The 27,966-nt window shown below is 42.6% G+C and overlaps 2 protein-coding genes across 6 annotated transcripts in view; both read right to left on the reverse strand.

The window, feature by feature from the left end:
- Positions 1-4,822, reverse strand: part of usp19 (ubiquitin specific peptidase 19) — a 29,218-nt gene extending 24,396 nt beyond the window's left edge. For all 4 annotated transcript variants that reach the window (XM_068733822.1, XM_068733821.1, XM_068733820.1 and 1 more), the window contains exons 1-2: positions 4,494-4,822; positions 2,956-3,337 (exon numbers count right to left, since the gene is read on the reverse strand). In XM_068733822.1, the coding sequence (XP_068589923.1) occupies positions 2,956-3,172 (217 nt within the window). In that variant the 5' untranslated portion in view covers positions 3,173-3,337; positions 4,494-4,822. The remainder of the gene's footprint in view (positions 1-2,955; positions 3,338-4,493) is intronic.
- A 1,558-nt stretch (positions 4,823-6,380) lies between these two features.
- lamb2 (laminin, beta 2 (laminin S)) overlaps positions 6,381-27,966 on the reverse strand; it is a 44,030-nt gene continuing 22,444 nt past the window's right edge. The window contains exons 8-36 of one of the 2 annotated variants that reach the window (XM_068732556.1): positions 27,114-27,316; positions 26,853-26,973; positions 26,583-26,771; positions 26,144-26,323; positions 25,373-25,485; positions 23,957-24,036; positions 22,882-23,017; positions 22,609-22,767; positions 21,840-21,967; positions 21,589-21,721; positions 21,276-21,468; positions 20,743-20,886; positions 20,027-20,258; positions 19,640-19,809; positions 18,413-18,448; positions 16,099-16,323; positions 15,777-15,994; positions 15,562-15,658; positions 14,612-14,793; positions 14,299-14,489; positions 13,902-14,086; positions 13,436-13,677; positions 12,689-12,892; positions 11,575-11,719; positions 11,273-11,480; positions 11,053-11,194; positions 10,075-10,251; positions 9,794-9,953; positions 6,381-8,848 (exon numbers count right to left, since the gene is read on the reverse strand). In XM_068732556.1, coding sequence (XP_068588657.1) covers positions 8,712-8,848; positions 9,794-9,953; positions 10,075-10,251; positions 11,053-11,194; positions 11,273-11,480; positions 11,575-11,719; positions 12,689-12,892; positions 13,436-13,677; positions 13,902-14,086; positions 14,299-14,489; positions 14,612-14,793; positions 15,562-15,658; positions 15,777-15,994; positions 16,099-16,323; positions 18,413-18,448; positions 19,640-19,809; positions 20,027-20,258; positions 20,743-20,886; positions 21,276-21,468; positions 21,589-21,721; positions 21,840-21,967; positions 22,609-22,767; positions 22,882-23,017; positions 23,957-24,036; positions 25,373-25,485; positions 26,144-26,323; positions 26,583-26,771; positions 26,853-26,973; positions 27,114-27,316 — 4,730 coding nt within the window. In that variant the 3' untranslated portion in view covers positions 6,381-8,711. The remainder of the gene's footprint in view (positions 8,849-9,793; positions 9,954-10,074; positions 10,252-11,052; positions 11,195-11,272; positions 11,481-11,574; positions 11,720-12,688; positions 12,893-13,435; positions 13,678-13,901; positions 14,087-14,298; positions 14,490-14,611; positions 14,794-15,561; positions 15,659-15,776; positions 15,995-16,098; positions 16,324-18,412; positions 18,449-19,639; positions 19,810-20,026; positions 20,259-20,742; positions 20,887-21,275; positions 21,469-21,588; positions 21,722-21,839; positions 21,968-22,608; positions 22,768-22,881; positions 23,018-23,956; positions 24,037-25,372; positions 25,486-26,143; positions 26,324-26,582; positions 26,772-26,852; positions 26,974-27,113; positions 27,317-27,966) is intronic. The other variant, XM_068732557.1, reaches the window with a different exon arrangement.

Genomic DNA, 27,966 nt, shown 5'->3' on the forward strand with positions numbered 1-27,966 from the left:
TACTGTTGTTTAGAAGTTAAAGCAGGTGTATGAACCAATATCCCCTCAACAAACAAGCCACACACACACACACACACACACACACACACACACACACACACACACAAAATCCTGATACCAATGCTTTGTTGAATCTTCAATGAAAAAGCTTGTCAGTGCCCTTTGGTGGGAAAACTGTGTACCGGTGACACTGTTGACCTAAAACCTGTTTCTGTTCTGCAATTTCTTGTTACTTATTGGCCGACATGCCAATACCAATATATCTACAATAAGCCAATATCTGCAGATATATCGCCCTGAGCGATTGATTGGTCTAGCTTGTATTACTGGACAATTGTGCCAAAAATAAATTGCCAAAATGTGGCCGCAATCTATGAAAATCAGGGGTTACCCTACAGCTAAGCCCAATGAACAGAAAGAAAACTATGCCGTTATGTTATGTTATGGTGTCATACACTCACAGATAGTTTTTAGAGCTTCCCTAAAAAGGACTCGGATCAGAAGCAAATTGCAATTGCTGTTTAAGTATGCAACTATGCATCAACCAGCCGGCAAAATATCAGACCTGTCATGAAAGCTACAGCCAATACAAACAGCTACAGCTGTAATATAGTACTTTAAATTCTAAGTACTATATTTGTTGAGTGTTTTGTTTTAGAACTGTACTGAATCACTTTCATAGAAAGAAAAATAGTGCAATGTTGTGTTACATCAAATTCATTACATTTTGAATATTTCCTTATAAATTGTTGAAACCGTACGATCGGCCACCTTTTCTGGTGATAAAACGTGCTTAAAATCATAAACACACAATTCAGAAAAATTTAGACGAAAAACACGAAATTTAGGAAAAAACAAAACAGAATCTGTAAATAAAATAAAACCAGATTTCATAGGGCCTTAGGCTAGCGTTGGTAGGTATTGAAGAAGACAGTGTAAAGACTGAGTAAGAACATTCTCATGACCGTGACAAACCAAAGTTACCCAGATAAGGACCGGACTCCCTCAGCTAAAAATACATCTCTTCAGCATGACGCAGAATATAAATAACAGAAACAGCATGATGAGGCATACTGTTGATAACAAAGTGCCAGCAAAATAACGTGTATCCAGTAGCAATACATAGCACTGACCAATCAAAACGCGGCCTGTTCTATTCTTCTCATGTACCTGTGTTGTACAAAATACCTTCTTGTGATATTCAGCAAGGCAATAGAGAGAACAAACACCAAATCCAGCATGATGGAGTATCTGTCAAATACTGCATAGATCCAATATCAAGTATCCATACTGGAGCATTATGAAGTGCCCGACCAGCTGTGTGTTGTCATCAACATAAGATCCATTATTTAAGCTTTAAGTTCCACCGCTGACCTTATTATATTACTACACATTTAAGCAGGTACTTTTGTTTTCCAAGTAGACACACATACAGACATTGTTAGATACACAACTTTTTGCAACTTTCCAACATGAATTACCATTCAGAAAACTCCTAATTTTTGACCATATGGAGTGGAGGGTTAGATGTATTTTGGCTCTGTAGGCCATTCACAGTGTTTAGCCAGGACAAATTAGGCTTTATGAAATGCACATATCTAGGTATGTCATTTCTGAATAACACCCGTTTAACAATATTAGGCTGAATTAAAGCTGTATCCATTTCACACCTGATCTGTGCTTTACTTTCAGTATTAAAACACGATGGTGTTCATCTCAACAACACTGGATTAGAACTCAATGTTGGCACGATCCTCAACACTTAATAAACCAGTTCAGTGGCAAAACTATTTATGTAGCACTGCTTTGCACTGGTATTGACTTTAGGCTTGTATGAGATGGGGTTGAATGAGCAGGCTCTTTGGTCAAGGGCTTATGGGGAATGTGGTATTCCTTACAGCAGCATTTCTACCTCCAGGGAGGAACCAGTGTCAGGCGTATCCATCACAACACTGCAATGATTCCTTTGCAGAACAAATAAAGGATGAGGAAGTATGGGTGTTTTCCTTTTGAACGCCTATAAGGATTAGCGAGCAGATTTCTCCTACTAAGGGAAAACAACGCGGAGTAAATACAAAAGATAGCAAAGCGAAACCATGAACCTAATTATGATGACTACTTTAATATCAATAACAAATACTTCACAAGCAGGACAACCAACAGTTCCCTCTAGTTTTAAACTCAAACAGAAAAGAAAAAAAGATTTGTTCTATACATCCTCTGGCTGTATATGTCTTTAAATAAAAACACAGCAGGGTTTACTGAATACTACCACTAGAAGTAAATATGGGAACCACGAAATGTTCTTTCTGTCAAATGTTATGTGCTGTGTGTGGGAAGCTTACATCAACATATGTATGTAAGATGCAAACAGAAAAAAATACTTCCAGTGAGAGACACACACACACACCACAATAAATGGAAAGTACAATATGTACTAAGTGGTCAGCTCATGTTAAAAAGCCTTCAGGCAGCAGCATGAACTGCAACAAAGGAATGAAATTAACAGCAAAAGGACAACATTGCGGCTACATAAGAGAGTTCTTATCACACCGGGAAATAAAACAAAAACTAATTTTGATTGTCCAGAGCAGAGAAATTCCAGAGTGATGTTTTATGTGTTAGGTGTTTCAATGAGTCATAAACAATTCATATAATAAATGTGTTAATGAATGACAATAGAATGTACGGTCTGTACTGTGCAGCCGTAACACGCCCGGAACTGTAAAACTGTGTTTTCTAGATAAAGATGCAAAATTGTAGGCCTTGCATTTGAGAAAACTATGCTACTAGTGCCACTACTAGTGGATATTTTGACCACTTTGTATGGTGCACAACACGTTCCTGTCATTAGTTTCACACTAATCCTAGCATATATAAGCTATATATAAGCTAGTACACATGGTTGTAAACAATGCACAACACAACTTGTACAACACATTTAGTCCTACTCACCTTTCTTGACTTCTGCAATAACCCCGTCTACTGCTGCAGCGGCTGCCCTCTTGGCCTCTCTGCTCTCCTGGTTGGCCCTGTCCTTCTGCTTCTTCTTACTGGTACTGGAGGACTGGTCTGAGCTGTTGTCCCTACCGCCGCCCCCTCTCTGCTGAGCGCCTCCACGACGGCCCGCTGTCCCGTTACCGGCTGCACCGCTACCACCGCTGCTGGCCATCTTCGGGCACTTGGCACTAACAGGCCGCCCGTCGCCGGAATCACTACCGCTGCTGGGGTCTGGATCTGAGGTGTGCCTCTTCCTGCCTGGCCCGGCTATCTTGGCGATGATACTGGTCTGAACTCTCCCAGAACAGAATCAGGAAGGCTGGTTAGGGATGGGGACCTGAGGCAGAGGACAGAGAGACATTTAACAGTGTAGTGGAGAAATGAGTAGTAATGTCCATACCTGTGTGACATCAAGATGTGGTATGTGCAAGGTGTAACAGTGTAAAGCTGAACAACTTATGACAATGTGCCTTTATTATGTTTGTATACGTCACACGCACGTGCGCGCACACACACAGATGGAGGGAGAGTGGTTGAGTAGATAAAACGAATGCGGGGCAGGCATCAAATAACTACAACAATGCGAGACGTGGACATTATGTCTAACAAAAGGACACATAAGGCAGCACATAACGTTAGTCGAACTAGCCCGACTTAGAGCCTTGCCTCGTTTCCTTAGCATAGCAACAGCAAGTTGCTAACATGGACATTCAAATGACAAACAAAGGACAACAGCTACATCAGCCATCTTCTTCGGCGTTCAGTACAGCGTATTTACTAATAACATGGCTGGTGTTCATTAAGCCAGCCAGCAAGCTTAACAATATAGCTTCCCGTTTCCGCCTCCAGAGTTGTTAGCTTGGTAGAACTGTTAAGTTAGCCAGCCGACTGCAGAGGTTCGTTTAATTCAAGGCCCACGTGTTTTGGACTGTCATGTGCCTGTCGATACGAGTCTTAACGTAATGCAATTTCCTTAGGCGCTGAACTAACGGTCAAGTATCTATGTTTCATCAACCCCATTAATTGCAATAAGCCAGTTACCTTTAGTCAATAACACTAAAATGTTGCGATTCTTTAATGTACCTGATCCATATTGAGGAATGCGGGAAAACACAATTGTTGGGCTGCACATTGTCATTTAAAAATATTCAGTATTTGAAGTAGAAAAGCCGTCTTAGCTTTACTGACTATAAATAACCGCCCACGTTACTACTGTACGATATCAGAATGGATTTTTAACGCTCGTTCATCAGTACTATCATTACAGCTAAAGGCCAATCTCTCAACACAGCGCAGAACAGGTCCTACAATCAAACGCTCCTACAGTCTTCGAGAAGCTAACGTCATTAGCCACATCAAGCTAACGCTAGCTGACTCCAAAGGGTTGATATGGCTAACGTTACCAATTTTACACAACATGACATTCCGTGACACCTAACGGCCGGCTGTGAATGAATGCCAAATTAGTATTGTCATTAAAACGGTAGACTTACGGCGCTTCAATTGTGCGGGAATTGAATTCCGTTCCTATCACACAATGGCCGGAGACTCCTTCTGCTTCTCTCGACTGCTAAGCTCCTTCCTCGGCCGCGGGCCGCTGCGCTCCTGTCCCCACTCGAAACCCCGCAGTCCACGGTTTCTGGAATATTCTGTCCTTTATCCGGGACCCATTTCTGGTTACTTTTAAAATATATAGTTCAGAAATCCAAACAAAAGGCAGCAATTTAAAAAAAATGCTCAGTCTGCTGGTGTCATTCGGCTACTGCGGGGTGATTCCTACTTTGTTTGGAACAAATTACACTGCCGTCCGGACAAACGTGAAGCGAGTACGCGCATAGGCCACTTCCTGGCTGTCGCGTTCACGTGATCTGTAGCTCTGTAGCTCTCTCTCTCTCTCTCTCTTTCTCTCTCTCTCTCACTCACACTCACTCACACACACACACACACACACACACACACACACACACCCTCAGTGTGTGTGTGTCATCATTACAGTCATCATTATTATACAGTCAACATTAAAACCAGGCTGAAATTATTTGGTTTACAAACATGTGCCAATACACATTATATGATATCTTGCTATAGCATATTTGATATTATCATCAACAGGGGGGGAAAAGGGCCGCAGAAATATGCTGCACCACTATTTTTATCTAAAGTATCACCAAATAACAACAGCACAGCAAACCTCGGGCAGGATTGTATTTAAGTGTAGAGATACTGGTTGGTTTCTGGAGCTCCGGCCACAATGAACTGAGGGGAACTTCTGCTTCAGCTGAAGACCATCCCTCAGGTGCTCATATGTCAACTATTTACGTATATAGGCCTATGTTCCCATAGATATTTTTTTCAACCCTCCGAGGAGGCGGCTGACAGGGCCATGACCAAAAAACATCAAGGTACTATTTTTAGACAGGGGCCTTGTCCCAAACAGTACCCTGGGCCCTGTGTCATCCTCCGAGTCTGCACTACAACGATGTCCACAGTGATGATGCAAACCTGAGCAACTCCCGTGGTGGAGCATGACCACACGCTGAGAGCATCACAAGAAATCATCACGTGCTGATGTCTGATTACTTGAAAATAACATTTAAACAAAAATTCCAAACATGGCACTGTATATCAGCTCACATTTATATTTGTATCAGTAACATTGTTTACTCTTTATATAATTGTTCTTTATCTCTGACCTCATCAGTTGCACGTTTCCCTCACCTTTACATGGGGAGTAAAATAATAAAATAAAATCTAATTATTGAAGGTGGAGACTGTTTTGTTCAAGTACACTGAGAAGGTTTATCATTATCACCCAAATCATTGAGACGTAGAAATGTTGTTAAATTAACTTTTAGTATTCTAAAATCAAAAGATGAAATATACTGAGCCTCCAAACATCAACAAAATACTGACTAATTTAGCAAGACAATATTCTATATCCAAAAACGATACAACCAAAGCTTGTCTTACATGTAAAGTGTCTTTCTGTTCTCCCTTCATTCTAACGTAGCTCCTTTACTTTTGCTTTCTCTTTGATCTGGTATTTCCCTTCTGCCAACTGTGTCTTAGGGCTGCTCTCTCCGGTTAATACTGACATTTACAGTGATCAGTAAAAGCTTAACGGTTTGGTTAAGAGACAGCTTTAAAGTCTGCAACAACACAGACTTAGACAAAGGGTACATCAAGGACTCATGAAGGCAGTCAATAGCATCCCTGCAGAACACCAAAATAGAAACGGGACATCTTATCCTCTTGCAGACGCTGGTGTGTGAGCGCATGCACATTCAGGCCACAAGACAGCGAGGTAATAAAATGAGACAGTGTCAAGCATTGATACAGTAATGTGACGCTCAAACAAGCCACTTCTACACAGAGAAATGTTAAGTTATCCAAACTTTATTCACAAAACTGTACACTGTTAAACTTTACACAAGCTTCTTTTGGTATTTTTGCTTTGGCGTTTACTCATCAAAATCACGTGGCTGCCAGTCGATGGATGAACTGAGGGAAATGTGTGTACAAAGTGAGTTTTTTGGTTTGCTATGTTTACCAAAACATACATTGTCATGCAAATAGTATATGAGTAAATGTCCAAGACACTTGCATACATTAAGGCACGATTAAACACTGTACATACGGTAGACTCCACAGAGTAGAGTCCTATGTCGCTACAGTGAGGCATCCATTACTGCAGATCTTATTCCTTATTCTATGACACTACATTTGATGCAAACATTCACAATCTGTGCACCACGAGTTTGGCATCCATACAAATGCATTCCTAGTTCAACATTTTGTGAATTATGCTTATTTGCCTTCTTGCCAAGATTTAGATGAGAAAATCATTATGACTTTCTTTTTTTTTTTTACAGGACTCTCCACTGGTTGCCTGGCAACTTCGCAGAAGACTCCAAAGAACCTATTCATTTATATATTCCTTACAAAAGCATCATATTCATCCTGCAGTGTTGTATCAATCCTCTCATCCAACTCTCAGCAAGAGAGCAAAGAAGCATATTTCTCAAAATGACCTAATGGTGCTTTGCACACTGCACTTAGGCTCTGTTCATACCAAATCAGGTGGTGCGGCGCTGCAGCGCACTGTGATGCTGCTGGAGTGTCACGTATTGGCCGCAAAGCAACTGCATCATAATTAACGTCTTTTCTTCCCTCGCTGCTGGATTGTACTTGATTGACCACCGCAGCGTGACGTAGGGTTGCGTTTCTACAAAAGTTCATTCTGTTTACATTTTTTTTAAATTAAACACTGGAATTTGCTTCACATTTTTGTTGTCCAATCTGTTGTATTGTAGTCATTCTAGAATGTAAACACATTAGTCACGTGTTGCAATGGACATTTAACCCTGGGCTAGTAGAAGTGCAGTGTGAGTGTTATAGTCCTGGGCTCAGGTTAACCCTGGGTTAACAATGTGTGTGTGAAAAGGGACTAAACTATCTCAGGGTCAACTCTTAGCCCAGGGCTAAAAGAATATCCTGTTTAAAAAAAGGGACGTTTGTCCTGAGGGTGGTTCCAGAGGGAGAGACATTTTACCCACATAAAGACAGACCGACCAATAACAACATCACTAGAGGCGTGCAGCTAGCACACGCCGTTAGCTTCCACTGCTCTCATGATTACATCATTCCTGTATAGTAATGGTGTACAGCCATCCTCTTACTCCAGGCAGAGGAGGGTTTTGGGCTTGTTATATCTTTTGGCTTAGCAGAGTCAAGAAGTAGATATTATTTTCACATAAAAATGGTCATATCATTTGTTTCCCTGTCATTTGTATAAAGGCAGACACAATACAAAAATTGCATTCCTAGCACCACAGTTGGTATTAATACATTTAAAATCCATATGAATGCAATAACATGTCCATCTCTCCATTCTACTGTAAAGGGATGTCCTTAAAACTACACAGGGACATGGCTCTACAGCGGTGGGGACTATACCCTTGCTTTCCATTTTTGGAGCTTATTGAAAAATATAAAAAAAGGATTAATGCCTTATCAATTATTTTTATGTGATTTTTTTAAACCAAAAAAAGCAGTTAAAAGTAAAATTTGAACAGATTGTCATTCTGAATTTATGTTCTCAAAAGTTGTTGTGTTTCATACTGAAAGAAGACTTTGTCCAATGCAGTTTAAATGAAGTCCTCTGAATCTACATCCAGTAGTAACAGAGACCTCAGAGGTAAAGAGGAGAAAATGATACCGACCCGCTGATTATACAACTGAATTACAAAGTCTCTGTGAAACTACAGATCGTTTGCAATGCATTATTTGCACCCAAATCAGAGTATTATTGACATATTCTAAAATATAATTTTCATGTTCAAAACACAAATTTAAACACAGATACATTTCCAGATTATTTTGAAAATCCAAAACAAAAATAATGTGCACAAATTAAAATCCAAATAAAATATGTGATATCAGGCACCCCGTTCATGATCAGTTATGGGTATGTTTATATACATATAGATATATATCTATATATAATTATAATAGCAACCATTTTCAAATTCTTACCTAAAAGACAGTTTGCACACAAAATATGCAAATGTCCTTGGATAGTGATAAAATCCCCACCCTAGCCAAGTCTTCTTGAACCGTTTCTTCAAAGTCTCTTGTACAGTTCCTGTGTCTGGAACAGACGCCAGACCAAGACGGAGGTGCGCCTGTTTTTTAGGACATGGAGTCGTGAGTTACTGGCATGTGTTGTAGATCTGGATTTGTTTGTTGATGTCACTGAGGATGGCTTTCATCTTGTCCTCCAAGCCGTCCAGCTGACGAGCTTTCCCCTCCAACCTCTTCTGGTTCTCCTCGTAGTTTTTCTCCAGCTCTGTGGGCAGCAGCAGTGTCAGGAATGGTTACACAGCCCGGCATTAGCAGCGTCTGTCACTCTTGAGTTATTACACTGATGTTGATACAGTTGGTGACCACATTCTTTTAAATAGACAGAGGGAACACTTTGAATTGTCTGGAACAGTTTTTACATGGCCTCCATTGATTCTGGTAGAGAGTTCTTTGTTATTTCTCAAAACGCTGTAAAATAACTTGTAGGGTCTGTCAAAGATTGAATTTAGGGTCTCTGCTTTTTCATCTATATATGAAATCCCTTGATCGATCCTTTCTTGTAGGTATGCTGATGAAACAGCGCTTTGTTTTTTACATATTGGTGTCTGGATGTCAAAAAAACTCCTCACAGCTCAACCAGGATACAACTTAATTGTTAGTCACAGGTTCTAAGGTTGAGAGACAGAAACTGAAACTGAATTCTCCAGGGCTTACACTAAGCCAACAGGAAACCTCTGTGTCATGATTGGCTCAGAATTTAACTTTTAAAGGTGCTAAATTTGAAATTCAGAGAATTAATACAGCAGCAAACAACTATTTAAAGATAGAGTGGAGTAATGTCTACATGAGCAAGGACTGAAGTTGTTCTCTCTCTCTCTCTTTCTCTCTCTCTCTCTCTGTAGGGCTGGGCGATAATTCAATATGATCATTCATATTCTTTCAAAGGAATCATATCGTGATGAAATCATATATCGAGATATCGAGATACGCAATTACATCGTCTAAATAGATAATAACATACTGACTCAAATTCTCATAAATCTGATAATTTTGCTCTAAAGTTCTTAATTAAATGGGAAAATACTGAGTACTTTTCATTAGTCTAGAATTGAATTCACACACAAGTATATAAAACAATGTGATATATATATAATGTACATGTATGTTCATCTACATACACACAGGCACACACAGAGATATGAATGAGCACCTGCTAGCCTCTGGAGCTTGTTCTGGGCATCTCTCAGTAGTTCCTTTGCTTCATCTCTGAGGCTCTCTGCTCTTTTCTTGGCATCCTGCACAGCTTTGGCCTTTGTGTCAACCCGCTGCTGCACCTCATGGTATTTATCCGTCAGCTGGCCATCAAGAATCTGAACATCAAGACAGGAGAGGTTTTTCTTTAACAGCTGTGTACACTTTTAATGAGGAAAAGTATGTGCGCACACGCACACACACACACACACACACACACACACACACACACACACACACCTGCTTGGCTTCGTTTGCCTTGTCTCGTGCCATGGTGGCCGTCTCTTCGGCTCGGGCTGCTGCCATGCTGTTGTTGGCCCGTTTGGTCTTCAGGGCGGTGATCTCCTGTCCCAGTGTGCCCAGCCGGTCCATGGCGTCATTCAGGTACTTCTCACTGTTGGACGTTTCAGACTCAATCTGAGGAGAGAATGCAAAGTGAATTGTGATCCCTCCAAAATGATTTTCATCCATCTTTAAATAACGATGGACCGATAAATTAAACCTACACTAAAAGATCTTTTTAGCCACTTGGAACAGTGGAAAAGAACACAACACTGACATGTCATCATCTTTAAAGTCAATGGTTTTACAGAATAATGTCTTTGTGTCTCCTAATGCTACTGCGGAGAGACATTCGTCCGGCTTGGCACCAACAACTCGTCCGGCTTACAAATGGCATCTGTGCACGGTTACAGCCTCTCGTCATGCTCCTGGCTCCAACAATGAATTTTTGTCATATATTAGTTCAATGGCAGCAGTATCACTTTCTGTTTTTATGTTTAATTGTACAGCTAAGTGTGTTACTACTTCATCCTTAATTTATCTAATTTGAGTATCTGCTTAGCTTGCAGATTGTTTTTATATCTTCAGCTGTCTGTAGTTTGATTGTATAACTGTATTGTATTTCTATGTCAGGACCCCAGGAGGACCAACTAAACAATAAACCATATAAATCACTGACTGACATTTTCTTGGGCTGGTGAACACAATTTCTTGTGACAATGGTCCAACTTTAAATATAAGCCTCTCCTGACCAATCACTGAGTGAGAGGCATTAATTAACAACCCTCAAGACCTGTACAGATATGTCTAGTTGTTGTATGTGGCATTAAATGTGTCAAAATCGTACTTATTGCTCAGTTAACCACTATTACACTGAGTTAAACGTTTTCCTTGTTTTTTTTTTTTGGGGGGGGGGGGGGGGGGGGGGTTGGTTACCTGTGCCAGTCGGGCTTCAGTCTCCCCGATGTCCGCCTTGGCTCTCGCTATGGCCTTCTCTGCTGATGTCTGGGCAGTCTTAGCATCTGCCAGGGCCTGTTTCACTGTCTCTGCTGTGGTCTTCACCTCCTCAGCGCTGTGCCTTAACAACGACGAGAGGATGCATCAATATGTAATGCTCTTTGTTCGTTCGTTTCAAGTCTGACTCTTCTCTGATTACCTTGCCCTCTTGGCATCCAGCAGCAGTTGCTCCGCCTTGCGGACGTCGTCCTGCGTCTGATGCAAGATGGCGTCCACGTTCGAAAGGCTGCGAACGCGCTCCTTGATTTCATCAGCAAGATACCTGATCTGGAGGGGCGAAGCAGGGATGGAGAGCTCCAACACGCGGTTCGCTACTGCCTCAATGCTGTCCGGGTCTGCACCTTCCTCTGAGAAATGAGAAGTGGCAGGGTCGACACGGAAGAGTTGATTAACATGTACAACATATCATAATGTATAGACCCAGCAGACTGTCAGACTCACGAGTGAGGAAGTCTCTGATCTGTTTGATGAGGTCTCTCAGGTCATTGTTGGAGCGCTCCACTTTCTTCTTGGTGGCGGTGGCTTTGTCCAGAGCTGCTTGGGCTTTACCCTTGGCCTCCTCTGCCTTGGTCTTGGCATCTGCCACCTGAATGAAAGGCAGATATGCTTATGGTGGACACAAAAGGCTGGTGGTTATTCACAATAACCGTGGTGGATTTAATGGCATTTTCCAAGAATTGTTTATGTGATAAAGTCTTCTGGTTTTGGCTAGGCTTGTACTGAGCAAACATATCTGCCATGTATTTGGGGCCCAGACAATTGAGTGACTTATAGACAATAAGTAGGGTCTTAAGAAGAAATTAATCTTGTTTGGGCATAAATGTAGCTATGTTTTTAAGATGCCAGAATGATGATTTTATTACAGCTTGAATGTGGCCACAGAAAGGTAAATCTTCTTGTAGTCCTCTTGAATCAAGGAAAGCAGAAAGCTCCATCCTTCCTTTGTTATTGTTTTTTTTCTCTACTCAATTGAAGAACATTTTGTGGCATCCAACAAGTTTACTGTCTCAAGACATAGTGAGTCTACAGGACCATAGTCATTTTGTGATGAAGATAAATCTGGGTGTCATGTGCAAAGGAGTGATAAGCAACCTTATAGTCTTGTTTTTTTTTGCTTAGTTATTTTTGTGCACCCACTTTTACTCAAATCTGTTTAGTTTAAGTGCACATACGTCCCAGAATGCAGCTGCACTGCTTACTCAAAACAGACGTCTGAGTCCAAGAGCTCACTCCATTCTGAGAGGTTCAGTCTTTGATGCACTGTGGAGGGATGCTGGAACAAAATGAGCGGACAGCCAAATGGATTTGGATGACCTCACATCTATAAGACCTCCACACAGTGTCAAAAATATAATAACATAATAACACTTGCAAATTGGATTCAGCTCGACCATCTGCATTCAATTCTGGTTTAGTGACACGAGGAAAAAAGTTTTGTCTGCCTCTGTAGCGTATTTATCCACAGAGTTGGCTCTAGAGATATGTTGGCACAAAAACCCAAACCTCCAGATGTGCAGATATGATGTGAAATGTTTTAATGAGCTGAACGCCATACCTTGGTAAAGAGTCCCTCCACCTCTCCCATAGCTTTGTTCAGCTCCTTCTCTGCGTGTTTGGATCTCTCCAGGGCATTGTCAGCTACTGCTACAGCGCCGTTACAGTTTAGGCCTCCACAGTGACGGTTCCCTTCATCGTCGCGGCAACCTGCACCCCCACAAGGACTTTCCCCACAGGGGGCATCACCTGGGGCGCCGCAAACCTGTCGGGACAAGTGAACATGTACTTCTATTTCTGGGGAAATGATCAGGCAATAACTACACACTTTATCATATAAATAAATATATTACCCAATAGAAACAAATCATTTCTGTAAAATTATCACAGAGAGACAAGCAAGTAAGACAGCCATAGAAAATATCAATTTGATGAACCATCATCTTCATTTCGGTATTCCATAAAATGAAGCAGTTGCTAAAATCAATTATGGGAAATATAACTAGCTTAGTTGAGTAGCAGTTCCTTCCATCTCAGCTTTGGACTGTCATGTCATGTTGAAGATTGCTATATTGTGGATTTCAATATAAATATTGGACAGATCGAAAGACATCCCAATGAACTATGACAATAAATAATAAGAATAAAGTATATTATTTTAAAGCACGCATCCAAGAGGAAACAACAAAAAGCGGGAGACACAGGGCAGAAAAATTGCAAATACAGCGAGGAGGACCGCCACCTGCTGGGGAACTCTCACTTTATCAGAGCCAATAGCTGCTTTAAATAATGAAGAATGCAATCAAACCTTCTCGTTGATCTTCTTTAGGTCCAGGCCCTGCGCTCGAGTGTTGAGGTCTCCAAGCGCCCGCTTGTTAGCGGCATTTTTGCGGTTGAAGTCGTCCTTCTTCGCTGAGATGAGGCGCTCGGTGCGGCGGCGAGTGTCTGCAGATTGGCTGACTGTGCTGGGCCGGGTGGTTGTTGCTTCATTGGCACGCCGCTCTGCATCACGAGACTTGTTGTGGGAGCTACGGATGCTGTCGTACGCACCTGGAGGAAACCAAATTTCAGATTAATCTAACTGAGGCTGGATTAATTTTGAGGATCATAAAGGATTATAGATTCTTGACTAAGTGTAAGAGGATTCGGAATAATGATGCTGCATGTGAGGGATCTTCAGTAGGAAAAGAGTGTGGACAGTTAAAGCAGACAGGAGCAGAAAGTTTGAGGTAAGACAGTGAATGGTTGAACAATGAATTCCCTCTTGTTCTCACCTAGGAAGTTGGAGTTTTTTAGGATATCTAGTTGGCGGTGTAGCTGCTCTGAAGTGAGGTTGAGCTCTTTAGCTTCTCTCTCCAGAGCACTCAGCTCCTTGCTTGCCTCAGAGTTGCTGTCCTGGACGATGGTTAGGTCTCCTTCCAGACGGTTCAAAGTGTCAGTGGTCTCACCGATCTGCGCTCTGCAGGGTAAGACAAGCAGTTGTGGGGGGATGTAAATTCCAATCCTGATATGATTTTAAATGTACTGTCTTAGTCAAATTGCATAAATCTGCAGACTGGGTTAAGAGATTGTTCTTGAATCCTTCATTATCTTGACACTACTACTGTATTTGACAGATGGATAATCACACCTGGGAAACTGTTAAAATGCAGTGGGATGTACCAGCTGTACCTAAGATCTTCAATAAGCTCCATTAGGGTAGCGACAGCTGCAGCAGTGGCGTTGCGTGCGTTGACAATTCCCCGAGCTTGTGCCAGTTTCTCCTCCAGGTCCCTGAAGGCCTTCTCATAGGCCCCAGTAAGCCCAGTGGTCTGAATCTCATGGGCCCGCTCTGCCAGAGTCTTAGTGCGCACTGCTAGGTCCTGGTAATGAGACGGAATTATGAAGAGAAAGATTGTGGTTGACTCATAATCACTTCTTCAATATTTCACATACGGCTTCTGCTGACTGAGGATTAGACCCCGTCTTTTGCGTGAAACTGCACCTGCACGATGCGATCCCAGTCCCCGAAGCACTTGTGACAGGGCTGACAGTTAGGGAACTGCCCAGAGAAGCCTCTGGCACACTGGTCACAGCGCACACCTGACACCCCCTGCTGGCAAACACAGTGACCGGTCACCCGGTTGCACTGAGAGGTCTCGATGCCTCGCCAGTCGCAGTCGCAAGCTGGAGAGAGAGAGAAGGGGGGAGGAGGGAGTGTAAAGTGAATATGGAACATCAGGATCGAACTTGTTATGAAATAATGTCATTTGTTTACACTTGTGTATTTATGTTAACTGCAAAAAAAAATGCATACTGGTTAGTTATGATACTGTTCTGAAATGATCTAACCTACCTGACAAAGTCAGAATTCTAATAAAATGCATTTTGTATGTTATCTGGGTGAGCCTAAATTCTACATTTATGTGGTCTATCATAAATCTTGGATGAAATTATTCACATTTAATACTTAAAACCTAATTTTCAAACAGATTGACAAACTGATTATTCACAAAATAAGTTGTACAACATCAATTATTTAATTGTAGATATTATATATTCCCACCAAACTTAGTTATTATGGTCCCATTTAGAGTAGAATAGACCATAAAGCAGGGCGGGGCTACTTTGTGATTTACAGGTCGTTACCATGGCTAGCTGTCAATCACAATAGAGGCATAATGCGAATCCCTGTCCAGCTCCAGCCTTTCGTCCTGGCTCACTGTGACTACGTCCACTTCTTAAACAGTCTATATTTATCAGCCCTTGTGAACTGGGTTGCAGTGTTAGCCAAAATGAGCAGAAGGTATTTTTGCACTGTGACGTTCTGTCCGATGTGCAGCCCATCTCTCCGCCTGAGCTGCTATAAATCCCTACAGCACTTCACTTCTGCATTGAATCCTTTGGTCTCATCATGTTCGTAACAAGCATCCATTATGTCTTAACGTATCTAACCTCTGCACTGGGTCCTGGGGTCTCCCCAGTAGTTCTCCTGACAGTCTGTGCAGGTCTTCCCGCCGAAGCCGTCGCGACACTGACACTGCCCAGTGAACTGCACAGCAGAGTGAAGCATGACACGTCAGCGTGAATGAATGTGAACGTACATCACACTTGTACTGCATCATGAGATGTGTTTATCTGAACCTGTCCAGGTCCCAAGTGTGCCCTACCTCATTACATGAGGAGGTGACTGAGTTGTTGGGATCACAGCCGCAGGATTCACAGCCCAACCCACTGGCCAGGTTCCAGTGGTTGGGGGCGCAGTGGTCACATGGCAGACCTATGACGTTTGGCAGACACTGGCACTGCCCTGTTGCCCGCTGGCACACACAGTCCTCGCGCTCCATGCACTGGCCAGGGTCAGTGCCCAGGAAGTTACACGTGCACTCTGAAGGGAAAAAAACGGCATGCATCATCATGATATTGCTTCATTAAAAAAAAAAAAAAAAACATTAAAATGCAACAATACTTTTCAATGAACAGGTCACTCACTCCTGCAGTTGCGACGGGAAGCGTCGCCGAAATAGCTGCTCTTGCAGATGCCACAGTTGGGGCCCTCCGTGTTGTAAAGGCATTTCCGGCACTGTCCGGTCTGCCTGTCGCAAGCCTCCATGTCGGACATGTCTATGTTGTTGTTGCACTGGCACGGCTGGCAGCGCCCTCCAGGCTGAGACGGGTTGCCGTAATAACCCGGAGCACATTCCTCACATCGGGCTCCTGAATTGGGAGAAAACGCAACAAAAGAAAGAGAACAAGAGTTCCAATAAGAAACGAGTTGGGGAGGAGATATGATAATGGCTACTTATATTTTGACTGAAATATATTTGCAATTAGAATCGGTTAAGTGCTCTACAGGATTTCCCAAGCAGCTTTTTCAGGGTGTATAAAACAACGGGAAGCAGGAAACTATGAATTAACAGCAGCACAATCAGCAGGTAGTCTTGGTTTAACTAAATCATGAGGCCCGCCTTATTTTTGCCTAGACTGCAACTGAAATGTTTTCAGGGGATACTTGTATTGATAGACCATGTTAGTCTTAACACTTATGAACGTTATCATATTAAACAGTATGTTACTAGAATTTAGTTTCAGTTAAGTGAACGCCTCTTCACTCAATGGGGTTGGATTAGTTAAGAGTCTTCGTCATCACACCTTTGTTTAGGAGATTATGCAGCTTATTACTGTATTCTTTGATTCTTCCATGATGGCTACAAGAAGATGTATAACAGGTGTGAAATTGTCATGAGCCAAAGAAACGTGTTTTGTGAGGTTAGAGTGACCTTTGACCACCAAATTCTAATCAGTCCAACCTCGAGTTCAAATCAATGTTTGTGCCAGATGTCATGATATTTCCTCCTGACATTCCTGAGATATAGAGTTCACGAGAATGCGATGAACCTGAGGTCACAGTGACCTTTGACATCCAAAATCGAATGAGTTCATTATTGAGATAAGCAGCTACAGTGTCCTTTAACTGTTCACGTCCACTTCCTCTCTCTTTTCCTGTACCTTTAAAAAAAACTTTACTCTGTCCTGCTTAATCTAACAGACAGGTCATAATGATACAGTGAGCATTCGATGGTGAGTACCCTTCTCTGTTGGGCTTTATCAGAAAAGCCGAGCTGGTAAAGAAAAACAAAACATCAGCCTATTTATCCTGGCTGTATGGCCATAGAGACAGAGTGTATTTAAGTCCTGCCCACACCGGAGGAGAAACCAAATCATCTCTCTCCATTGACTTTGTATTGCGTGAAGGTGCCTTCTCGTCTCTTTATCTGCTAGAAAACAACAGAAACATGCATAAAAGCTGCTGCGTGGTGGGATGCACTACCAACAGGGTAAAGAGCTGCAAAACTGAGGCACCCGCAGGAAGAATGGGAAAAACTGGGGAACTATATTTCTGTAAATTAAGCTAAAGCATTTTAACAGTATGCAACTTGTGGAATGTGGATAAATGAGAAAGCTATGCAGTATTATGTTTGCAAGGGCCTTCGCTAACTGCAGTCGCTTGCTTACACATAGCTAAAATTAGCTTGCTAAAAGTTTGCAAACTTGTCACATCGTTTTAGTTATCAACAGCACCAGACTAAAATAGTAATGCTGAAATCAGATGTTTGTAGTTAGCTAAAGGCATTTTGTTAGCGTTTCAGTCATTGGTTGCATAATGTGGTAACAACTGTATTCCCGGGGTTTTTACAGTGTGATGGATTGCGCTCTCTGTCTCTATACTGTTATACCATTACAGCTCTTAATTTCCAGGAAATGACCGCACAACCACTTCCCAACCTCCATACACAGATAAACATGAACAGTTTAAACACAAGAGATAGAAGCTGACCCAGATTCAGAATCAAGCGACACCTGTGCATAACCACTTTCTCAAGGTCTCTCCCTGTTTACTTTAAAGGTACTTTTTATGATTAGAAAATCACACTTTATGACACAATAACTGAAAAATAATGATTCTGGGCCAGGTCCTTGTATTGGAAACATTTACACAGACCTGGTTCAAATCTAGTTTTTTAAATCTTTTTACCACTTATAATATAATTTCAATCTAATTTTAGTGACACGTGTTTGTCCCTATAGTGCCATATAACACATCGGCAGCCACACTAAAGCCATGGAAAGGGTTTGACATTATTCTTTGAGCCAGGTCTTCACACATGGGCGGGAGTGCACTGTGGCACAGCACCGTTGATGGGAGGGGTACTGAAGCCATGCATGGGTAGGATTGGTGAAGTGGAGGGTTGGTGGAAAATAGAGGAGGACTGGAAGGGACGGGGGGTCAACCATCATTACTCACGCTTAAAAATGGTCGCCCCGGAGCGTTTAACAATCCCTGTGCCAGTAAAACAGGGGAAGGAGGAAATTACAGGTTACCATTCACCATAGCACACTGACAAACATTGGTCTTACCTCATCTGAGCTACATCCTTGACTTTGTCACTTAAGGAGGAAGACTGGAGTTTTATTACTAACAGAGCTGCTCTGGAGGAGTGGAACCTCAGCGGTTGACACAAAATGTCTCATGTTGATTAAAAACATGAAGCTGTGGTAATAATGATGGACTCTGTTGGACTCACTTGATAATAGGGATGAATATTCTTGGTCCCCTGTGGGTTATTCCTTTTGTTTTTGTTAACCCTGACCTTTCCTCCAGCACCACCATCAGGTCTAACATTTCCTTTTGAACAACCTTTTGTTCCATGGAAAAAAGTATCTTAACAAGAGTCTACAGTCCTGCTAGCAACTCTGTGCAGCTTTATCTAGAAACAGCAGTGCTCTGAGCTAAACCCTAATATCAACATATGTCATAAGTTTTCTCTGGGGTTTGCAATGTCAAGTCGCACCGCCGTTTTAATGCACAGGCTTATGACGATGACATAAAAGGGCCGACTAGGCTTGGGGGAGGGATTTAAAATGAATTGTAACAATTTTTTTGTGCCAAAACTGTCAAAACAGAAAAATGACGGGGGCTGAGTTGGGTGCTTCACATTTAGGTCAAAGCACCACTGAGCCCAAGTCCAGAGCTACTAGTAGTCCTGACATCAGCTCCTCCTTGGACAAAACTCCAGTTAGCTACAAACATGAATAGTGACGCACTGAAACTATGTGAGATGGAATATTACTATTCAGGCTCTTTCTTAATATAAAATGTATCTTTCAGCTTAAAGTGATCCACTGAGGTGTCAGTTGGCTCGATAAAATACATCACAATACACAATTGCGCTTCATATATTTGACTCAGATCAGGTTTTGCAGTGATATTCGAAAACTCAAACGAAGAGCAGTATAATGGTGCAGTGCTACAATGTTCAGGTTTGCAACAGTTTCAACAGGTTTTCACACCATCACATGTTCTATAGAAAATGAATCACCCACACACACACACACACACACACACACACACACACACACATCCGGACATGGCGGCACCTGCTGAAGATGAGACACAGAGCAGAAAGCAAGGACAGATGTGACAGAGAGCACAAAAGAAGAAATACACATACAAGCATCGTTTCAGTTTTACCTGTGTAGCCCAGGTTACAGTTGCAGATAATTTGTCTGTTGCGGTTGTCCTGGTAACAGGACGCAGCAAAGTGGCGTCCGCTGTTGGGGCCGTCTGGACAGGGGCATGGGCGACACTGAGCACTGGATGCTTTGCCCAAAATTGGGGTACCATAGTAACCATTGGCGCACCTACAGAAAAAACAAAGTAGAAAACAATCCTGTGAACTTTAACTAACAACTTTGCAGCAACAAAGTAGAAGTAGGCAAAGTAGAATCAGTTATCGTATTCATATCATAAATCATTCTTGTTTGGTCTTTTAATCCTGTTTTTTTATCCCTATGATATGCTATGCTTGATTTGAACCTGATCTCATGCAGCGTAGTCACCTCCACATTGAAACATCACCTGTCACACTTGTCTCCTCCAGTGTTGTCCCTGCAGCTGACGCAGGCTCCGGTCCTCTGGTCGCACATGTCGGCGTGTCCGTTACACTGGCAGGGTCGGCAGCTGGGGAAGCCCCAGTGACCCGCCTGGCATCCGTCGCAGCGCTGACCAAACGCTCCGGGACGGCACTGGCACTGACCGGTGAACTTTTCGCAAAGTCGAGTCACAGAGCCTTCCAAGCTGCAACTGCAGGCTGGACCGAGGGAGAGAGGGACAAGGAGAAGCGTTCAGGAAGGAGGATGATAGGAATAAGTGAAGTGGAGAGGAGAAGGAATCAAAGAGAGAAAGTAAAAAGAGGGTTTGAAAATACATCATTTCAGTAAAGGGGCTTTGGATTTGCAATTGTGTACTGAGCAGTAGAGGGCGCTAACAGCATAGCATGCAACTAATCAAAGGCACTGCACTTAAAGTGTGGCTAAACGCATCTTACTCTGCAGACATTTGTTACTGTATCTAAATAGAATAAAAGAACAAAATGCAAAATACCAATATTGTGTGAGATCCAGGAGCTTCAATTGAGGTTTTCCAGTGAAACTGTTTTATTAGCTGTTGCAGTGTCTGCACCTTAAGGCCCTACAAAGCACTTCCAAGCAAACTATTCGCTAAAAAATCCAACCTAATTAGGGGTGTAAAATATACACCGTATCCTCCATGAACGGGTCTGGAGAGTCTCTCACCTATGCAGCCTGAGGGTCCAAAGCCGTAAGTTCCCGGAGCACACTGGTCACAGCGTCGGCCTATCACACTGGGCCTGCAGTGACATTGGCCCCCGCGGACGTCGCACATGGAGCTGATGGACCCCTGAGGATCGCAATTACAAGCTGTTGGAGGACAGAGAAGAATAGGCATGAGGTGAGCGGACCCTTACATATGGGAACATCCTGCACATTGCATTCTGGGATCAGGCTAATGTGGTTAAGTATTAGTTTTGCAGGTCACCCAACTATGTTGCATAGATTTACAGCTTCAACTTGAGCTGAATTTTCAACTCTATTTGGGTAAGGAAATGGTCAACTAATACTTTGTCAAGTCCACACTTTGAAAAATGTTTCATTGATAACGTTAACTTCACTGATCCCAATCATGAGGCTGTTTTCTTTTCATCCACAGGGAAGTCAGGGTAAAGGTCCTGTAACCCTGCAGCCTACTGCATTGTAAACATCATGAATGGCATTCAAACAAGGTCACAAGAAGACATTTTTATACTCACACAGAGCCCCGTCATTTATGATGGCCGACATGCTGGTGATTAGCTTGGCACAGGTGTCACTCATCAGTGGGCCTGTTACACTCTTCGCCCCCTCGTGGCAGCGGTACCGCTCATAGGCCTGCTTCCTGTTGTTGGAAGCTGGATCGCCTGCGTTGAACATCTCCATGGAGGAGTGGCGTGGCATCAAGGCGATCTGGTGCAGACAATGGGGATTTATGAATAGGAGGGGGAGGGAGATGTTCGTGCATAGAATGAATGAAGTCAACTTCTTCATGAGTCAGATTATTAGACTGGAAAAAGAAACTCTTCTCACAGAGTCCATAAGGAGGACAGCGTTGGCCGCTCCGTTGAGGACACTGTTGGCATCCTGATAGCGTTTGAACTCAAAGCGGAGGGTGTAAGTCACACCTCTCTCCAGACACATAGAATGAGGAGGGACCACAAACCTGGAGCAAACACAGTCAGCAGCACACAGTTAACATTCAGCGAATGTGTACGTGTGTGTGTGTGTGTGTGTGTGTGTGTGTGTGTGTGTGTGTGTGTGTGTGTGTGTGTGCCACAGACCTGGCTCCGGCCGGCAGGGAGATGGTGAGTCTGTCATCATCTGGGATGGTGTTTCCACAGGGGCTGCTGGTCGGAATCGGTCCCGGACGGATCACTGTTATTCGCACCTCCTCCCAGTCTCGTGGCATCTGGGTAGAATCAGTGTTTTATGGTTAATTAATACACAGTGAAAAGCACAGTCATGGTGAGCTATAGAAGGGAAGGAGGACAGTCACAAAGTAATTGCTTCCTGGATGAAGGGAAATCAATCACAAATGCTTGGGAAAATGCTTGCCGTGTAAAATACACATGAAAATGAAAATGAAGATCAATACCACTTTCTATAACGGTCGTTTATGAAGCTGGAGCCAGCTTAGCATAAAGATTGGTTCTCTCTGAATCTGCCAACCAGCAACTCTAAATCCCTAGTTAACACAATTACATCTTGTCACATTATATTTACGCAAGCCAGAGTCAATACACTGTGACGAGATGGGTCATGGCGGGACTATTTCCTGGCCAGTTTCTGTCTTATCACTGTGAGTTTGTCAAGACATAGAACCCCCAATAAAAGATATGAGAGTGGTATCAATGGGCCTCATTAACCAACCGGTCTTAAGAAGAAATTAAGAACAAACTTAGGAAGGCATTGGTGAGTCAGGCCCAGTCTTCTCATTTAATGCTCAGGAAGCGAGAGAATAAGCACATATCACAAAACTGAACTATTGCTTTAAGATCTTCATTGTGGTCTGAGCAGTCTTCTACACGCAGAGGTGATGAATACACAGACCTGTGTCTCATAGCGGATAAGCAGGTCATATTCCATGGAGTAGGGGATGTTACTGATGAGGAACTCCAGGGTACCGCCCACAGGTACCCGAGCGAATCCAATGCCCGTCCATGTGGCGGGGCGACCCAGCTGGTGCTCCCTGGTCTCCAATGTACAGCCCTGAGAATATACAGATGTATTCAGATATTTTCCTAAATATATTTCCATACTAGAGCCACAGAATGACATAACAATACTTAAATGTGTGCTGATGTAGAATAACGGTGGGCTCACCTGCCCCATTTTGGCCAACTCAGCCTCATACATGAAGTGATCCAGAGCCATGAAGAAATATCTGGACTCCACCTGAGTACACTGGCGTCCTGTCATGTGACTGCGGCAGCGACACTGACCACTCTCCATGGAGCAGCTGCAGAGAAGACATAAATAGCTTTGTTATTTCACAGCTACAGTTGATATTATATGGCTTAGCTGCCAATGCTGGGTGCTTTGAGCTAAATGCTAACATCAGCATGCTAAGCATGATGATGTTTAGCAGGTTATACATTTTTTTTACCATCTTAACCATTTTAGCACAGCATGTCTTATCATAAACAAAAGTATTGAACATATTTAAGTTATGAGCTGGTAACTAGAGAGCAAAAATTATAAATGTTATCCTTTACTTTGTTATTGTAATCTATACTGGTTATTGGCAATTAGGAATATAATTATTGTTCTTTTATTTAAATAATTTCTTTGCTAAAAAAAAAAATCTTGGCATTAGTAGATTTAATAATGTATTATAAGCTGCTTAGAGCTAATGTCATTCCCTGAAGAAAATCTGAAATATGGGACTGCTGAGCGATCTCTAGGTGAATAGGGAAAAAGTTAAAGAATGTAGCAAATGTCAATTCAAAACCTGAAAAGTCAACCTCATGGTGGCACTAGAGGGAAAGTCAGGGGCTCAACTAAGTCATTACGCTTTAACCCCCAGGTTACCATGAATGTCTGCAAAACATTCCACATCAATGGATCTCACAGTTGCTGAGATATTTCATTGACTGGGTGGCTAATAACATAAAAAAAGTGACAAATGTTAATTTTCCATTATCAACGGGGAGCTTCGTGTATGATGTTTGAATGGAGGATGTCAACCTCTAGTGGCACAGAAAACGAATCCACTAATGAATTGACATGACAACAGGTGTAAAAATGATTGCTCCCGGGGTAAAGGTGGAGACTAATAAATCGGAGTGCACACACAAAGCTTATGCTGCTATTATGGAGTATTATCATCTCATCTGTAACAGCCTCATACTTCATTCGTGACCTGTGTCCTCGCAATTAAAGCTACAGCGTCACTCACTGGTTGTCCAGGGCTCCTCCGATATCACACTCGCAGCCTCGGCAGCCGTTTAGGTCGTGGCTCAGAGCCCAGTGTTCTGGCTGGGAGCACAGAAGGACAGGCAGAGGGCAGAGTGATTGACAGACGGAAACAGAGGAGGACAGAGCACGCAGTCAACAGACAGACAGCTGAACGGTCGGCCCCAGACAGACATGATGCATCGCCCGCCGCGATATTACAGAGTGAGAGGGAACTTCCGCGGCGGTTTGTCACGTCTCTGGCTGTCTAATCCAATAAAACAACATTCATAGCTTTGGGGCATACTATCACTGCCCCATTCCTTTTACATTTACACTCTGAGGTGTTCGCTTTCAAAAAGAGCTGACGTGACAATGTTAGTACTGGATAGTTTTTGCAGTCAGCAATTTCACATTCGATTTTAAGATTGTTTTGGCTGAGGTATTTTTACTCTGCTAAATGTTGTGGTTTCTCCCTTAGTGTTGCATTAATCCAGTTAAAGTTTGTGGACAAAACTTTATCATTCATCCAGCAACACTAGTCTGTGGTCTGGTTGGTTTACTACAAGCCTATTAGCTTTGACAGCTCTTTGGATCATGAGGCATGACATTATGTCCTTAATGTCATTATAATGACTTCAGCGAGGCAGCTTTTTATATGTGTAAGTCGGGATTTATACTGATATGTTTTACTTTTTCTTTTCTTTCTTTCTTTTTGTTTCAAATGCACTTTCAGCACAGCGACAGGAAGATCTTTTCCAGAGGATTTGTTTTGTCCAATGTTGACATTACACTCTCGCTACTAAAATGAGGCTCCACGGGGCTCATCAGAAGACGGGATCAACTTTCGGACCAGGTCCAGGCCCTGACCATTTTAGGCCTGCTGTAACCCACACCAACTGGACAAGCATCAAATCCCCGGGCTAAATTTAGGCACAGGGCCCGGGCAGGAGCTCACATTCCTGCCTACACTATTCCTGGCTGAGAAGGTTTGGGACAAGAGGATGAATCATAACAGGAAGCTGATCACCATCTAATATCTTGGTATTCTGGGCAGAGGAAGTGGAAGGAAAATATAAAGAGTGAAGAAAATCAGTAGCACTAATTTAGAAGTGAAAAAGGAAAATAAGGAGAAAGGAAAGTCATGTAGTCAAATGTAAGGGAATGAGATTCAACGCTTACAAATTGAATTGTATAATGGTAAGGGTCAAACACAGGACAAATAGAGTGACAGAAGTGGTCAAAAAGACTAAGAGACAACAAGATCAAACAGTGTTAACTGTCACATTACCACCAACAGGGCTTTTTCACAGGAGCACAGAGTGAGTGGTTAAGGAGAGGAAGAGTAAAATGACAGATCCTATTAAGCCAGAAAATAAAAGTCAAGCAAGACAAAGTTTTTTTTTTTGCACTCTCTTACCAAACACTGGTCACAGCTGCGTCCAGTGACGAGACGCTTGCAGAAGCAGTCTCCACTGACTGGGTCACACTGGGAGCTGCCTGACACTGTTCCCCTGTGGTCACACCGGCAGGCTGGTGGCACACGGTGGAGGGCAAAATGAATGAGGTTTCTCATAGATAGATAATTAGTTACTGTAGCACACTGAAAAGCAGCGTTTTTAATTATAAAACAAATTAACACCGCTGTCAAGAAAATCCTCAATCAGCTTCTTTGTGGACTTGATTGTCTAGTAGGCAACGGCAAAATCTCCACTCCTCTACAAGACCACTTTTACATTGTTTGTGTGATTAATTGGCTAAAATCTCTCCAAAAAATATGTCTTTCTGTTCAGTCACAGAATCCAGATAGTAAAAGGAGAGTCGCTTTCAACTTCATGAGCAGTGCCGAGTCATCTTTGCACTTTTCTTGCCTAGTGTTTTGCCTTATCTTCTTTGGCACATTTTTTTATATAGCTTATAAAATTATTTATATTAAAGTGTCAGATCTCTATAACGATGATTATAGGGTTAGACCCTTAATAATGCAGAAATTTACACCGCATTTTTTGTCTGCTATCGGTATTGTGAAGAGGATGATAACCACTATATATATATATATATATATATATATATATATATATATATATATATATATATATATATATATATATGTATATATATATATATATATATATATATGTATATATATATATATATATAGAGTGTGAATTGTGACAGAGACTGTACTCACGTTGGCAGCCCTGGGGGTTGTGGGGGCTCAGGCCGAAGAAGCCGGTCTTACACTTGTCACAGCGCGGCCCCTCGACATTGGCTTTGCAGCGGCACTGACCTCCCACCATGCCGAGGGAAGGGTCCGTGTTGCTGTCGCACATCCCTCCGTTCTGAGAGCCGTCTGGGTCGCAGTCACAAGCTACGGGAGACAACGAGTGCCAGGTGAGTTATGTATTTTTCGGGTTGGTGTTATGGTGTGTTGCAGTGTGATTTAATGTGCTGAGAACTACAAGAAGAGTAGCCTCTTTTGGGGATCTATCAGTAAAGGCCAGATTCATCTTTTTTGTATTAGTTTAGTAGAGTAGTTTGACATTTTAAGAAAATGCTCATTGGCTTTCTGCTGAAAAGTCAGATTGATTAATCTGTATAAAAACCACAGTGCACAAACGCACACTCACCTATGCAGACTCGCGGGTCCCTGATGTCCTTGATGGGGTCTTTGTAGTAGAAGGGTTTGCACGTCTCACAGTTGCGTCCCATGGTGTTGTGCTGACAGTCGTCACACACTCCTCCGCTGAGGTTGCCCGTGGCCAAATACACCGCCATGTCAAAGTGGCACTGGGTCGAGTGGCTGTTGCAGTTGCACTCTAGAAAAACAGATGTTCATTTCGAACAGATTAGTCATTGCTGACATGTCCTATTCTGCTTGCTTCCTCCTCTGTACTCACTCTTGCAGGCGTTGGTGCTGCGTCCCTCGGCTGGTCTCCAGGGCAGGTCGTTGTGGAAGTCGTCACACTGCTCACAGTTCAAACCTTTGGTATTGTGGTTGCACACGCACCTGCCGTGAACCTTGAAAGGAAACGGGAGGGGGAGTTGAAGCAATCATATCGGGGTAGAGGAATGAAATGCTTTTGAAATCATGAGAGCAAATTACAGGAGGAAAAGTGCTAATTAAACGTCTGTGCTGTAACTGAAGCCTCGTCACTCACCATTCCTTCTATGTCGTCCTTGATGCCATCGATGGGGGCGCACTCCGAGGCGTGGCCGTAGCAGAAGCAGTTTCCACGTACGACGAGCTCGTATATGGCGTAGTAGTACTTTTCTTTGATTTCAGCTCTGGGGTCCAGCAAGTTGTCTCCCAGTGTGTGAAGCTTGGTGAAGTTCACTCTCAAGTTAGTGATCTTTAGCTGGTCTGTTGGAGGGAGGACACAAAGAGAATAGGTGAGGGGTTAATGTATTCATAATAAGGCTGTTTTTTTTTTGTTGAGTTCTCTGTTCTATGAAGGCTGGTTGTCTTACGATGGTGTAACACAAGTCGGTGAGCTAAAGGATGAAGGACATCAGCTGAAAGAAATGGGTTAAGAAAACAAACAAATACAAACACTTCACAAGATCTATTTTGCACCAGCAAGAAGGAGTCCAGGCTGAAAAATGACAGTAACTTTGGAAGATCACCACTTAAACGGACTAACTCAGACTGCTCGCGCCTCTCACTGCATTCGTTTCAGCTGAACTTGGGAGTTCAGGTTAGAGAAGCGAGCTTGTGACCGGAAGGTCGTCGGTGTGAATGCGTAACTGTGTGAATGTGATCAGGGACTTCCTGAAAAAGAGAACATTGTTCAAAATGAAACCATCCCCTGAATAAATAAAGGTAAAAAAGTTTTTTTTGCACAGCATAAGTACTTGAGAATGAGACATTTATCCTCCATCTCTTGCACTGGCTTTATAGCCAAATAGACCAACAACTCTATCAATGTGCATACAGGTGTGTGAGTATAGTTTTAAGACAGTAAACACAGTAACGATGAGGCTCATGGCAATATTATTCAAGTACTGGAAAAA

Source organism: Cebidichthys violaceus, unplaced genomic scaffold (genome assembly GCF_023349555.1).
Source record: "Cebidichthys violaceus isolate CVI_PGR_0920_01 unplaced genomic scaffold, fCebVio1.0.p SCAF_6, whole genome shotgun sequence".
In the NCBI taxonomy this organism is placed as follows: domain Eukaryota; kingdom Metazoa; phylum Chordata; class Actinopteri; order Perciformes; family Stichaeidae; genus Cebidichthys; species Cebidichthys violaceus.